The sequence below is a fragment of the Octopus bimaculoides genome, chromosome 21, assembly GCF_046866305.1.
Source record: "Octopus bimaculoides isolate indiv1 chromosome 21, ASM4686630v1, whole genome shotgun sequence".
NCBI classification, from domain to species: Eukaryota; Metazoa; Mollusca; class Cephalopoda; order Octopoda; family Octopodidae; genus Octopus; species Octopus bimaculoides.
This window is the reverse complement of record NC_142948.1, coordinates 38,927,014-38,944,513: the sequence shown is the minus strand read 5'-3', so window position 1 is coordinate 38,944,513 and position 17,500 is coordinate 38,927,014. Positions and strand designations below refer to the sequence as shown.

General features: G+C 36.8%; 1 protein-coding gene across 7 annotated transcripts in view; it reads right to left on the bottom strand.

Annotated features, from left to right (window-relative positions):
• Positions 1–17,500, bottom strand: part of LOC106878660 (connector enhancer of kinase suppressor of ras 2) — a 158,195-nt gene that overhangs the window by 57,938 nt on the left and 82,757 nt on the right. For all 7 annotated transcript variants that reach the window (XM_089339186.1, XM_089339185.1, XM_052975589.2 and 4 more), the window contains one exon: positions 7,008–7,276. In XM_089339186.1, coding sequence (XP_089195312.1) covers positions 7,008–7,276 — 269 coding nt within the window. The remainder of the gene's footprint in view (positions 1–7,007; positions 7,277–17,500) is intronic.

Genomic DNA, 17,500 nt, shown 5'->3' with positions numbered 1-17,500 from the left:
AACCATACAAAGAACCTTTTATAAACACCTCAGATATAATAAGACTGAAGTGGGTAGTGGGGGGGAGGTAAGGAGGAAAGATAAGTCACAGAGATGGTGATAAAGATGGGGGGGGGGGTGATGATGGTTATGGTGGTGGTAATGGTGATGATGAGTGTTGGTGAAGATGATGGTGGTGGTGGCGGTGGTGGTAATGATACCAATGGAGCTGATGACGATGGCAATGATGGTGATGATGCTGGATGTATAGATATGTACATTTGTGTTCTGAATCCTCTTACTGCGTGTATACGCATGTGCATGAGCATGCTTCTCTCTCTGTTATGTAGTACGTCACATGTGTGTGTGTGTGTGTGTGTGTGTGTGTGTGTGTGTGTGTGTGTGTGTGTGTAAAGCATGCTTCTTGTTTTATAGGTGTGTAGTAGTAGTAGTAGTGATAGTGGTGGTAGTAGAATGGCAGTGCTGATGATGATGATGATGATGGTGGTGGTAGTGATGGCGATAACGATAGAGATCATTGTGGTGGTGGTGGTGGTGTCTAAGGAATGACAAAGGTGTAGGATGGCGACAGCGTTGTTGGCAACAGTGATGATTATAACGAAGATAACGAAGAAGAGAAAAATCCTGGAAGACAAATATGAAGAAGTCTTCACAACAACAACAACAATCACCACCACCAGAAGAGTGGGTCTAAGAGAGGGAAACCAAAGCAGCGCAGCAGACTTTAGCGCCGTGATAGATTAATAAAGAGTGTGTAAGGTGGAGATGTCTTTCGACTATTGGTTGGCGGAATTGGCAGTGGTGCCGGTGTATTGGAAAACAAGATCTATGGCCAAACAGAGAAGGGAGCAGTTTGTGAGTCATAGAAACTGGCTTGTGACTGAGTAGAGGGGGGAGGGGAGCAGTGGTGGTGGTGAGTCAAGATCATCTCAAACGCACAACAAACACTGTATGTTCATAACAAAGCCTGCATATACACACAGTGTGTGACACACACACACACAAATTTACACATATACACGCCTGCACCTATAAAACGACATAGGTAGAGAAGCATGCTTACACACACACACACACACACATAAGTAGAAGGATACAAACGAAAGAGCATTTGATACAGATATGTGTGTGTGCATATATATATATATACACATATACACACACACACACACACACATATATATACATATATATATTTGTAGAGAGGCAGTTAATGACTCACATGGTGGTTACTCAGAGTTTCATTGGGACTAAAGTGTGTTCCTTATTGATCAGATGTCCATGATGAATCTCCATCTAAACGTGTGTGTGTGTGTGTGTGTGTGTGAATTCATAGACTAGACTTTAAGATGATGATGATGAATACCTTCACACACACACACACAGAGACACACACACACAAATACTGAATATTAAGTGATACACATACAGACAGACACACTCACACAGACAGACAGACAGAGACACACACACACACAAATACTGAATACTAAGCGATACACACACACACACACTTACACAGACACCTACAAAGGCATACACACACATACAGACAGACATACAAACACACACATACAGACAGACATACAAACACACACATACAGACAGACATACAAACACACACATACAGACAGACATACAAGCACCCACAGAGATACACATACACACTTCTAAAACAAAATTAATTTGCAGCACAAAGTCACAGACAACAAAGGAAATATAGAGCTGAATGCATTAACCCCAATACATAACTGGTACTAATTTTATTCCCCCCTCCCCTGCCTGACACTCTCCCAAAAGGATGTGAGTGAAACTAACCTCACTGGAATTCAAACTGAAAACATAAAACTATAACACACACACACACGTTGTGACTGCAAGGAGAGCTGTACAGTTAGGAGGTTTATTTTGTAATTATGATGTTCTGGGTTCAATCCCATTGCATGGCAATGTTCTACTAAGAACCCTTGAACTGACCAATACCATATGAAGGAATTTCGAAACCTGTCATGTATATGTGTGTGTATGTTTGAAAAAACGAATAAGAATAGCTTCTCTGATAATTTTTCCACTTTAATGATCAGATGTTTAAAAATTAGCAAGTATTATAATTATAAAAGTGGAATAATTATCAGAAAAGTCAATTCATTCTTTTTTTTTTTTCAAATATATAATTGCTGTACCAAGGACTTACTATTTCTTACTCTACTATATATATATATCACTGCATGGTTAAGAAGCTTGCTTCCCCACATGGTTTTGGGTTCAATCCCACTGTATGGCACCTTGGGCAAGTGTCTTCTATTAGAGCATCAGACCAGCCAGAAACTGTCACATGTGTATGTATGTGTGTGTCTGTATTTCCCACCACCACCACCACTGCTTGAGAACCGGTGTTGGTGTATTTACATCCCCCATAACTTAGCAGTTTGGCAAAAGAGACCAATAGAATAAGCAGCAGGCTTAATGAAAAAAAAGGTTTCCAGGGAAGGGGTCAATTCGTTTGACTAAAATTCTTCAAGGCGGTGCCCCAGCATGGCCACAGTCAAATGACTGAAACAAGTAAAAGATAAAATAAATAAAAAACCTCCTCACATTCTCATGTCTCAAAAAAGCAAAAAAACAAAAAAAAAGGGTCTTATCTCTAAGCGTTTACTTAAAACTAAAATACATCTCAGTGACATTCCGATATAAAAGGGATTTGTTAAAGAACTGTTAAAAATTCTTCGCAGCTGGGCTCCATCAGTGGTGTAGTGGTGGTGGTGGTGGTTGTCATGGTGTCGGTGGTGGTTGTCATGGTGTCGGCGGTGCTGGTGGTAGTAGTAGTAGTAGTAGTAGTAGTAGTAGTAGTCGTAGTGTTGGTGGTGGTAGTAGTTTTATTTTGATACTCAGTAAGTCCTACCAACTCACCCTATTCCACACACACCCACCATCCCAAACCAATTAATTATCAGGTAACCGATGACCCCTAAACAAAAATGTCAAAGGAAAGCTGATAGCACTTTCAGCCTCAATCTGTCTGTCTGTCTGTTTGTGTGCCAGTTTATGTATGTCTGTCTGTCTGTCACCCTCCACCCCCACCCCGAAAGCAGTACTGCTACCACCACCACCACCACCACTACTACTACTGCATCAGTGTCTATTAAGTACAGCATTTAACAGAAGACTTAAACTATATAAAGTGCAGCTAAAATATGGCAGCCACTTATATTCAATTTGTCAGGTCCTATCAGCTAATGAGATACAGCATAATTTAATAGAGGTGAGATAAGGGGAGAGATGAAGGGGAGAAAGAGAGAGAGAGAGAGAGAGAGAGAGAGAGAGAGAGAGAGAGAGAGAGAAGAGAGAGAGAGAGGTGAGTGAGAGGGAAAAGAGTTGTGAGTTAAGAGTGAGAGAAAAGGTGAGGATGAAAGGGAGAGAGAGAGAGAGAGTGGAATATGTAGCAAGAGAAGAAAGGATAGAAGTTAAAGGAGAGAGAGAGAGAGAGAGAGAGAGAGGGAGAAAAGAGTGAAGAGAGGGAGATAGGATTGGTAGGAAAGAGAGGGGGGGAATGGGAGTGATGAGAGAAAAACAGAGAGAGATGGGCATACAACAGTGATGAGACAGAGAGAGATAAAGAGAGAAAGAAGGAGGAGCAGAAAGGAAAGAAAGAGAGAGAGAGAGCGAATGAGAACGGCAATGGCAGGTTGGGGGGCATGGAGGTTTAACTACAAGAAAACTTCAAGAACATTCTAACTTTCCCTGATGCACTCCATTCCATTATCTATTGGAGATTCCTCTCTTCAAATTTACAAAAATGAACTAGAAACTATCCAACCACATGACAGAAAAACAGGAAACTATTCATAATATTTCACTTCCTGTGTAATGACATAATTACATAATTATATACTTAACGAAGAGTTAACAACAGAGAATCTATATGGTTGGTCAATTGCTCAACTTGCCAGAAAATGGCCTCTTTTATCTTTGATTTGTCTCAATCATGTGTAGATAGCCGAAAGGCTTGGATTGAGTGTTGCAGTGGAAATATCTTCATCTTTCTACCCTAGCAGAACCTTACACACACACATGATTAGCTTCTTTCAGTATCTGTCAAGCAAATCCACTCACAAGGCACCGTTTGACTCAGGGCTATATTAGAAGACACTTGCCCAAGGTGCTGTGCAATGGAACTGAACCCAAAGCCACATGGTTACAAAGTGAGCTTCTTAATCACACAACCATACTAGTGGCAATATATATATACATACAAATATCTATACACATAGACAGACAGACAGACAGATGGATGGATGGATGGATGGATGGATATTATATATATATTGGTATATACAATGGGGAGCTCAAAAGTTCCTGGCTTTGGGTTAAAAGAAGTTAATTATGATTTTATTCAACATATTCCCCTCTTAGATTCACACACTCATTGCAGTGATACTTCAGTTTTTCTACTCCCTATAAAAGGACTCGGAAGGTTGTACATCCAATCAGGCCTTTCACAAATTCCTTAAAGCCAGGAAATTTTCAGCACTCCCTTGTATATACACACACACACACACACACACACACACACACAGAGTTGGGAAGCAATCTCAACCACGCCAGTGCCAGTGCGACAGTTGTACAGTTAAGGACAATACACTCAGTAACACGCAGTACCATTACAGTTAACGAGGTTACATTTGTGACACAGGGTGACACAGTGTGACATAACTCTACAAAGGATAACAATTGGCACATCATATCGCCTTGTCCCAGATTTGCAAAAGGGGAATCAATTCTACAAGTGGCCTCATGTATTCACCCAACTACCACACACATCTAAAAGGCATTGCTACCACAATCATACACATAGGAACAACTACTCCACACACACACACATGCGCTTGAAGGGTTTCTTGGTAACCACAATCATTAGATCTTTCTTCCTTTCTTTCTTTCATTGTCTTCCTCGAATGTTTCCTGTGTTCCGTCAATGTGGGTGTGTCTGTATATATAAGTGTGGAGATATGTATTGTCATATATGTGTGTGGGTGTCTACATGTTTATCTGTGTGTGTGTGTGTGTGTGTGCATATGCATCCATACTCATCTGTGTGTGCATACAAATATGCTTGATGTCAGTGTTGCGTGTCATTCTGTGTGGTTATGAATGTGTGTATGTATGTGTGCCTATGTATGTGCAGTCATGTGTGTGTGTGTGCATACACATACATAACTTCTTTGCTTTTATGTGTGGATGTGTACATGCTTGCGTAAATATGTGCAGTCATATGTGCATGTACATGCACACACACACACACAAAACTGAAATTAGTTGTGAAAAAGATAGTTTAAATAATGAGACAGACGGGAGAGGGATAGGGGAGAGAGAGAGGGAGGGGAGAGTGAGAGAGGGAGGGGAGAGTGAGAGAGAGGAGAGAGTGAGAGAGAATGAGAGCAAGGAAGCAAGGAGGTGGGAGGTGGCAGAGTATGAGTTGCAGTGTGAGTGGGCAGAAAGATAAGAGACATGACAAAGGAGTGAAGAATGGGTGGGGCAGAGAGAAGGGAATAGATGTGGTGGGGGAAGATGGCGGTGGTGACAGTGATAGTGATGATGATGATGATGATGATGATGATGATGATACAGTGGTGGTGGTGCTGGAGCTAGATGTGAGGGTGGCCATGGTGATAGTGGGGGGAGGATGTTGTAGAGGTGGTGGTGACGGTGGCAGTGGTGATGGTATTAGTGTTGAAGAAACATCAGAGCAATAGCCACGAATTACTACTTAGAGAAATACCATCATCATCATCATCATCAATAACACCATCTCCACCACACCACCACCACCACCATCCCCATCATCTTCCTCATCAGCCTCCTTCTCGTGATATAACGAACTCATCTCCTTAACTGACACCACTCAGAAAGTGGATGACCTTTTTTTGGTGTCCCAGTGACCTTATAACCTAATAACTAGACACTAATGGGGGAGGGAGGGAGCTGGAGAGAGATAGAGAAAGAGACGATAAAGGAGGGAGGGAGGATCAGTGAAAGAGAATGGGTGAGAGAGGAGGAGAGGTGGGCAAAAGAGGAGAGGATAGAGATGAGTGAGTGAGAAGGAATGGGTGAAAGAGAGAGTAAAAGATGGGAGAGTGAGGGAGAAAGGAAAGAAGACCCTGTTTTTGTTTTAATTAATTTTGAAAATAACAAATTTAATAAAATAATTGCCGTTATCAATTTGGTTTTTGGAACATAAATTAAGATGGAATTTTGATAGAAAGTGTCAATTGAGATCAGTTTTAAATTGGAAGTTTATTTTTAACAAAACGGGGGCTTGTTTCAAAAGGGATAAAGAAAAAACCTAAGAAGAAAAGGTCAAATGAAATTATCACCATCTTTTAATGTCCATCTTCCATATTACCATAGATCTGAGAGTTTGACAGGATCTGACTGTGAGCCAATATCTACTTTGGCATGGATTATATATGGCTGGATGCCCCTCTTAATACCAACCATTTTACAGAATGTACAGGGTGCTTTTTTGACATAACACCAGCACTAGTGAGGTTGTCTTGCCCTCAGCAAGTCTAGACCATCTTCCCAGCCCTATATTGCCTGTACTCAATTCAACACCCATTTCACAGATTGTACTGGGTGCTTTTTTCATGGCACCAACACTAGTGAGGCCGTCTGGCTCTCTGCAAGACTAGTCACCCCTCTTAACCCTACATTGCTTCTATTTCATTCATTAAAATCATTTTCCAGGGGGTACCTGGTGCTAATTTTGTGGTTCTAGTGAAATTGCCATGCAGCTCACAAGCCTAAGATACAATTAAATGAGGGGTTACAGTAGACAGGGAGGCAGTTCGATGTTAAGGTAATGAGAGTTAATGTAGGAAAGAAGGGACCAGAACAAATGTTTTATTAGAAAGGGCTACATTCAAATAAAGACAACTTTCTGTTTTTTTTTCATTTTAAAGTAAAAACGACAAAAAAAAATAGAGAATTGAAGGGAGCAGACTTACGTTTGACCACAAAAGTTCCCCCCTCGGTATCTCTTTGTTCCTCTTTTGTTGCCTCAGAATCCTTCAGTTCTTCACTGGTGTCATCATCAGGAGATACGACGGGTGATGACTCCTTCTGGTCTAGATCTTCAATCACCAGCGGTGGTCGTGTATGGGTTGGTGATCCACCACTCACTGTCGCCCTTCTCTGCTTCGACTCAACTTCCACCTTGTACTGCGGAGACTCAGAACCACTGCGGAACACCTCATTGTCTGTCTCGTTGCCATCCCTGCGGAAATATAGAGGAAGAAGTGAGATCAACGGAAAGGGATTCGGGGAGGTGGTGGAGGTGGTGAGAGTGGAAACCTGGCAGAACCATTAAAACCTCAGGGTCAACTTTGCTTTCATCCTTTCAGGGTTGACCAAATAAAGTAGCAGTCATCTACTGGGGTCAGTGATATCAACTAATTGCCACTGCCCTCAAAATTGCTGGTCTTGTGCTTAAATTAGAAACCACAAAGGTAGTGAGCAGGTAAAATCGTTAGCACAGGTGACAAAATGCCTTACAATATTTCTTCTGACTCGTTTACATTTTGAGTTCAAATCCTGCCAAACTAAACTTTGCTTCTCCTCCTTTTGGGGGTCAATAAGATAAGCACTAATCAAGTATTGGGGTCAATGTAATCAACATACCCTAACCCTCCCCTCAAACTTACTGACCTTCTACTAAAATCAGGAAGAATTATCATAATTATTAGATTTCATTTTTCTATTATTATTATCACACTCCTCATTATTATTATTATTATTATTATTACTATTACTATTATTATATTTCATTGCTTTTTCATATATTTTCACATTTATTATTTTTTTATTGATATTTTATATTTTTCAATTATTATACTTTATCATATTACTACTACTACTAATATTAATTATTGCTATTGGTGTTATTATTATTATTGCTGTTATTTATTGTTGTTGCTGATGTTATTGGCATTATTATTATTATTATTATCATCACCGTCATCATTATTAATGCACTGCTCATTTTACATGTAATTTCCTTGAACTTATCTCAACATTCAATCTGGACCCACTCTAATGGAACTGCACATTTCACAAGGTTCTTCTCTATAGATGCCAGCTGGATTTCACATTCACCATCTGTTTCTCTCTCTCTCTCTCTCTCCTCTCCTCCCTCTATCTACATATCTATCTATCTATTACCACCTCACTAACACTTTGCTCCATCACAACCATCTCGGCTCTCTACCTCCTTCTCCCACTCTCTCTCTCTTTTCTCTCACACCACTTCCACATTCAAGAACATTTCACTTCCTATCACCATCTCACACACTACATTGTGTGCGTGCGTGCACACGTTCCTGTGTACATGTGTGTGTGTGTGTGTGTGTGTGTGTGTGTGTGTGTGTGTGTGTTATGTTTGAAAGCTGCCGATATAAACAAAGTAAATACTACAGTCGTAGTAGTACAAGGGCTACATTTTACTAATGTTGACTATTGTTCTGTGACAACCATTAACCAGAGCCATTTACCATCATCATTGTTTTACATCTGCTTTTCTGTGCTTGCATGGATCGGATGGAATTTGTTCTATGACTGGATGCTCCTCCTGTCACCAACCCTTGACTGTTTCTGAGTATGGTGATATTTCCCCTTGGTCAGACATGTTTTTCGTGGCACATCAAGAAAGACACTGCTTCTATGACAGTGACACTCGTTTACAACTGTCACACGATGTTCAGACAAGGAGACACAAATGTAGATACATACATGCATCTTTTATCTGTTTCAGTCATTAGACTGTGGCCATACTGGGGCACCATCTTGAAGAATTGTAGTTAACCGAATCAACCCCAGTACTTATTTGTTAAGCCTAATACTTATTCTATCAGTCCCTTTGGCCAAACCACTTAGTTACAGGGATGTAAACACACTTTCCAACCACACATATAACATAGAAATGTCTGCATCTGCGCGCACACACACACACACACACACATAATAGTTCCGTCTGGAGCAACCAGTGACTATCAGAGATAGAAGGGATGGTGACTAAGAAGAGGATGGCAACAAGTGGAAACAGAGAGAGACAGAACAATTTGTTAATTGAATTTTATTGACGTACACACGTTTCCCCCTCCTCAGACACAAAGAGAAATATGGTCACACAGAGAGAGAGAGGGAGAGGGGGAAAGAGACAGACATTAAAATGCCAGATGTCAAATAAGTCAGCATCGAATCAGTACCACCAAATACATGGCACCAAAATTGCCATACAGAAATGTTCCACAGCCACAACACAGGCCTAATTGTCACCCCCTACAGTTAATGAAACCTTTAAATGATGTCAACCCCAAATGCATACAGAGTAATAGAGTGGCCCCCAAGTTAACAAAGAGGAACAGCTCCAGTTTGACAAAAACATTGACTCCATCTTGGAAGCAGTGATCAATGACCACCACCCCACCCCACAACATCATTATCATCAGACCAGACATAATGCAATATTAGAAAATTACTATTTGTAAATCTCACAACCAGAGATATTCAGCAAAAGTACTTTGGAGAAAAGATTGTTTGCCAACATAACATGGCAGTCCTGGTTTAGGATGAATGTTGCTGTAATTTAGCCCCAGGAGACATCATCTCCAGCTGGCTCTTACGACACGATCTGTGTCCTTATATTTTCAAACAAAGGAATTTAGCACCCTCAATCAGCTCAAAACAATAACCCGGAAATTGCGATACACAGATATATATATATATATATATACATATATTACATCCATTAGGCTACTACCAGTTGTTCACCAATTAGCATTTTCAATTTATAATCGATTTTCACACACACAAAGATCTCCCCATTCTCCTGAAATAATAAGAAGAATGAGGAAACGAACACTTCAAAAATAGATTTAATTAGCAATTTATTAATAAACTAGAAAATTTTGGAGACTATATTTTAAATAAGAACAACTGCTTTGTAAAAAAGCTGTGTGTGTGAGAGTATGTGTTTGTATTAGGAACATGTATGAGTCTCTCTCTTACATATAATCATTATGCCATTAACAATGGCTCAATTGCCAATCTCAATTAATACTATACACCCACCCCTACCAATTCCACAGAAACAATTAGAAAGAATTAGGGAACAAATATTTTAAAATAGATTAATTAATTTTAATTAATAAGCGAACAAGTTTCCACAGTTATGAAATATAACAGAAACAACTATTCTGTAACAACTCTCTCTCTATATATATATACATTTTGTGTGTGTGTATATATACATATATATATGTAAGTATTATATATAGGGGTGACACGTAAAAGCACCCACTACACTCTCTGAGTGGTTGGCGTTAGGAAGGGCATCCAGCTGTAGAAACTCTGCCAAATCAGACTGGAGCCTGGTGTTGCCATCCGGTTTCACCAGTCCTCAGTCAAATCGTCCAACCCATGCTAGCATGGAAAGCGGACGTTAAACGATGATGATGATATATATATATACACACATACATACGTATTTCATTTTGTGTGTATGTATATATACATATATATATGTAAGTATTATATATAGATATATATATATATATACACACATACATACGTATTTCATTTTGTGTGTGTGTATATATACATATATATATGTAAATATTATATATAGATATATATATATGTATACACACATACATATGTATTTCATTTTGTGTGTGTGTATATATACATATATATATGTAAGTATTATATATAGATATATATATATATATACACACATACATACGTATTTCATTTTGTGTGTGTGTATATATACATATATATATGTAAGTATTATATATAGATATATATATATATACACACATACATACGTATTTCATTTTGTGTGTGTGTATATATACATATATATATGTAAGTATTATATATAGATATATATATATATACACACATACATACGTATTTCATTTTGTGTGAGTGTATATATACATATATATATGCAAGTATTATATATAGATATATATATATATACACACACATACATACGTATTTCATTTTGTGTGTGTGTATATATACATATATATATGTAAGTATTATATATAGATAGATATATATATATACACACATACATACGTATTTCATTTTGTGTGTGTGTATATATACATATATATATGTAAGTATTATATATAGATATATATATATATACACACATACATACGTATTTCATTTTGTGTGTGTGTATATATACATATATATATGTAAGTATTATATATAGATATATATATATATATACACACATACATACATATTTCATTTTGTGTGTGTGTATATATACATATATATATGTAAGTATTATATATAGATATATATATATATATATATACACACATACATACGTATTTCATTTTGTGTGTGTGTATATATACATATATATATGTAAGTATTATATATAGATATATATATATATATACACACATACATACGTATTTCATTTTGTGTGTGTGTATATATACATATATATATGTAAGTATTATATATAGATATATATATATATATACACACATACATACGTATTTCATTTTGTGTGTGTGTATATATACATATATATATGTAAGTATTATATATAGATATATATATATATACACACATACATACGTATTTCATTTTGTGTGTGTGTATATATACATATATATATGTATTATATATAGATATATATATATATATACACACATACATACGTATTTCATTTTGTGTGGGTGTATATATACATATATATATGTAAGTATTATATATAGATATATATATATATACACACATACATACGTATTTTATTTTGTGTGTGTGTATATATACATATATATATGTAAGTATTATATATAGATATATATATATATATACACACACATACATACGTATTTCATTTTGTGTGTGTGTATATATACATATATATAAGTAAGTATTATATATAGATATATATATATATACACACATACATACGTATTTCATTTTGTGTGTGTGTATATATACATATATATATGTAAGTATTATATATAGATATATATATATACACACATACATACGTATTTCATTTTGTGTGTGTGTATATATACATATATATATGTAAGTATTATATATAGATATATATATATATATATACACACATACATACGTATTTCATTTTGTGTGTGTGTATATATACATATATATATGTAAGTATTATATATAGATATATATATATATACACACATACATACATATTTCATTTTGTGTGTGTGTATATATACATATATATATGTAAGTATTATATATAGATATATATATATACACACATACATACGTATTTCATTTTGTGTGTGTGTATATATACATATATATATGTAAGTATTATATATAGATATATATATATATACACACATACATACATATTTCATTTTGTGTGTGTGTATATATACATATATATATGTAAGTATTATATATAGATATATATATATATACACACATACATACGTATTTCATTTTGTGTGTGTGTATATATACATATATATATGTAAGTATTATATATAGATATATATATATATATACACACATACATACGTATTTCATTTTGTGTGTGTGTGTATATATACATATATATATGTAAGTATTATATATAGATATATATATATATACACACATACGTATTTCATTTTGTGTGTGTGTATATATACATATATATATGTAAGTATTATATATAGATATATATATATGTATACACACATACATACGTATTTCATTTTGTGTGTGTGTATATATACATATATATATGTAAGTATTATATATAGATATATATATATATATACACACATACATACGTATTTCATTTTGTGTGTGTGTATATATACATATATATATGTAAGTATTATATATAGATATATATATATATATACACACATACATACGTATTTCATTTTGTGTGTGTGTATATATACATATATATATGTAAGTATTATATATAGATATATATATATATACACACATACATACGTATTTCATTTTGTGTGTGTGTATATATACATATATATATGTAAGTATTATATATAGATATATATATATATATACACACATACATATTTCATTTTGTGTGTGTGTATATATACATATATATATGTAAGTATTATATATAGATATATATATGTATACACACATACATACGTATTTCATTTTGTGTGTGTGTATATATACATATATATATGTAAGTATTATATATAGATATATATATATATATATACACACATACATACGTATTTCATTTTGTGTGTGTGTATATATACATATATATATGTAAGTATTATATATAGATATATATATATACACACATACATACGTATTTCATTTTGTGTGTGTGTATATATACATATATATATGTAAGTATTATATATAGATATATATATATATATACACACATACATACGTATTTCATTTTGTGTGTGTGTATATATACATATATATATGTAAGTATTATATATAGATATATATATATATACACACATACATACGTATTTCATTTTGTGTGTGTGTATATATACATATATATATGTAAGTATTATATAGAGATAGATATATATATATATATACACACATACATACGTATTTCATTTTGTGTGTATATATACATATATATATGTATTATATATAGATAGATATATATACACACACACATACATATTTCATTTTGTGTGTGTGTATATATACATATATATATGTAAGTATTATATATAGATATATATATACATATACACACATACATACGTATTTCATTTTGTGTGTGTGTATATATACATATATATATGTAAGTATTATATATAGATATATATATATATATACACACATACATACGTATTTCATTTTGTGTGTGTGTATATATACATATGACAGGGACCTTCTCTTTGTGGCTGGAGACTTCAACGGTCATGTCGGACGTCGTGCTGGGGGCTTCCATGGCATACATGGAGGCTATGGCTTCGGTTCCCGCAACGAGGAGGGAACCAGACTGCTGGAGTTCTGTGATGCAACCAATCTTATGGTCTGCAATACCAACTTCAGGAAACCTGCCAGTCACCTAGTCACCTACCGCTCCGGCAGACACTCTAGCCAAATCGACTACATCCTCGCCAGAAATAGGGAAAGAGGGCGGCTTATAAATGCCAAAACCTACCCTGGCGAAGAATGTACCCCACAACATAGATTAGTAGTTAGCGACTTTGGGATCAAGGCAAAATGGGTGCCCAGAATTAGACAGGCTTGGAGAAGAAGGGTGTGGAAGCTTAAAGACCCTGCAAACGGACAGAGACTTAGAGACAAGTTACTTGAAGCATTTAACGAAATAGAAGGGGATATAGCATCATACAACGTGGAAGACAATTGGAGATTTCTGCGGGACAACCTGTTGAAAGCCACCGACCAGATTTGTGGGTGGTGTAAGGTCCCCTCCCAACCCAGAGTAACGTGGTGGTGGAACAAGGAGGTAGACAGGGCTATTAGACAAAAGAAACAAGCTTGGAAGGACTGGAAGAACGGTGGTAGCAGGGAATTGTACCAATGTGCCAGAAGGGAGGCTAGGCGACAGGTTTATTTAGCCAGAGGGGAAGCAGATAAGGAAAGATTTGCCAATGTTCTGCGCCGTGAGGACCAAAGACTCGAGGTATTTCGGGTTGCAAGACAGTGTAGGAGAGAGAATAGTGATGTTGTAGGAGAGAAATGTGTTCGCATGGATGATGGTACGCTTGCATTAAATGAGGATGCAAAGAAAGAGGTCTGGAGATGCCACTACGATAGATTGCTTAATAAAGAGAATGAATGGGAGAAAGAGAGCCTGCCTTATGTCGACCCAATAGAGGGACCAGCTATCCGAGTTGATAGTACCAGGGTAGATAAAGCAATTAAGAGTATGAAGACCGGGAAAGCCCCCGGCCCATCAGGAATCACTGCAGAGATGCTCAAAATATCTGGCAGTGTTGGCTATAGCCTAGTCACCCGTATTACGAACCAGGTGATACACGAAGGAGTCATACCCTATGACTGGTGTAGCAGCATCATAGTCAACTGCTACAATGTTAAAGGGGACGCTTTAGATACAAATAATTACAGAGGCATCAAGCTGTTAGATCAGGTTATGAAAGTTACAGAGAGGGTCATAGCCCAACTAATTAGGGAGCGAATCAATTTAGATGAGATGCAGTTTGGGTTCGTGCCAGGTAAAAGCACTACTGATGCCTTATTTCTAGTGAGACAGTTGCAAGAGAAATACCTAGCCAAGGATAAACCTCTGTACCTGGCTTTCGTTGACATGGAGAAAGCCTTTGACAGGGTCCCCCGATCCCTTATCTGGTGGTCAATGAGGAAACTTGGGATAGAAGAATGGCTAGTGAGAGCTGTGCGAGCCATGTACAGAGATGCGGCCAGTAAGGTGAGGGTTGGAAATGAGTACAGCAATGAATTCCGGGTAGAGGTAGGGGTCCACCAAGGTTCCGTCCTCAGCCCCCTATTATTTACCATAGTCCTCCAGGCAATCACAGAGGAGTTCAAGACAGGTTGCCCCTGGGAGCTCCTCTATGCGGATGACCTTGCCCTAATTGCGGAGTCACTATCAGAACTAGAGGAGAAGTTTCAGGTGTGGAAGCAAGGTCTAGAATTGAAGGGCCTTAGAGTCAACCTAGCTAAAACCAAAATCCTAATAAGTAGGAAGGTAGATAAAACACAAACCCCTTCAGGTAGATGGCCCTGCTCAGTATGTAGAAAAGGAGTAGGTAGTAACTCTATAAGATGTACCCGGTGCAAGCTATGGACACATAAGAGGTGCAGCAACATCAAAGGCAGGTTAACTAGCAAGTTAGTTTTTGTTTGTGGCAGATGTTCAGGTGCAATAAAGACTGCAAACAAAGAGGAAACAACTTCTATCTCATTCCAGGGTGAAAAACTAGAGGTAGTCGATAGCTTCCGCTATCTGGGCGACCAAGTTAGTAGTGGGGGTGGGTGCGCTGAAAGTGTAGCTGCTAGAATAAGAATAGCCTGGGCAAAGTTTAGAGAGCTCTTACCCCTGCTGGCGACAAAGGGACTCTCACTCAGAGTAAAAGGCAGACTGTATGACGCATGCGTACGAACAACCATGCTACATGGCAGTGAAACATGGGCTGTAACTGCTGAGGACATACGTAAGCTCGCAAGGAATGAAGCCAGTATGCTCCGTTGGATGTGTAATGTCAATGTGAATACCCGTCAGAGTGTAAGTATCTTGAGAGAAAAGCTGAACATTAGAAGCATCAGTTGTGGCGTGCAAGAGAGACGATTGCGCTGGTATGGACATGTGGTGAGAATGGAGGAGGATAGCTGCGTGAAAAAGTGCCACACCCTAACAGTTGAGGGAACCCGTGGAAGAGGTAGGCCCAGGAAGACCTGGGCTGAGGTGGTGAGGCAAGACCTTCGTACATTGGGCCTCACCGAGGCGATGACTACGGACCGAGACCTTTGGAAATGGGCTGTGCGTGAGAAGACCCGGCAAGCCAAGTAAGATCGTTGCCAGTGCCCCTGGACTGGTTCTTGTGCGGGTGGCACATGAGATGCACCATTTTGAGCGTGGCCGTTGCCAGTACCGCCTGACTGGCTCCTGTAGGATTTTCGAGCGAGATCGTTGCCAGTGCCCCTGGACTGGCTTGTGCGGGTGGCACATAAAAGACACCATTTCGAGCGTGGCCGTTTTCGTGCGGGTGACACGTAAAAGCACCCACTACACTCTCTGAGTGGTTGGCGTTAGGAAGGGCATCCAGCTGTAGAAACTCTGCCAAATCAGACTGGAGCCTGGTGTTGCCATCCGGTTTCACCAGTCCTCAGTCAAATCGTCCAACCCATGCTAGCATGGAAAGCGGACGTTAAACGATGATGATGATGATATGTATACACACATACATACGTATTTCATTTTGGGTGTGTGTATATATACATATATATATGTAAGTATTATATATAGATATATATATATATATATACACACATACATACGTATTTCATTTTGTGCGTGTGTATATATACATATATATATGTAAGTATTATATATAGATATATATATATATATACACACATACATACGTATTTCATTTTGTGTGTGTGTATATATACATATATATATGTAAGTATTATATATAGATATATATATATATATACACACATACATACGTATTTCATTTTGTGTGTGTGTATATATACATATATATATGTAAGTATTATATATAGATATATATATATATATACACACATACATACGTATTTCATTTTGTGTGTGTGTATATATACATATATATATGTAAGTATTATATATAGATATATATATATATATACACACATACATACGTATTTCATTTTGTGTGTGTGTATATATACATATATATATGTAAGTATTATATATAGATATATATATATATATACACACATACATACGTATTTCATTTTGTGTGTG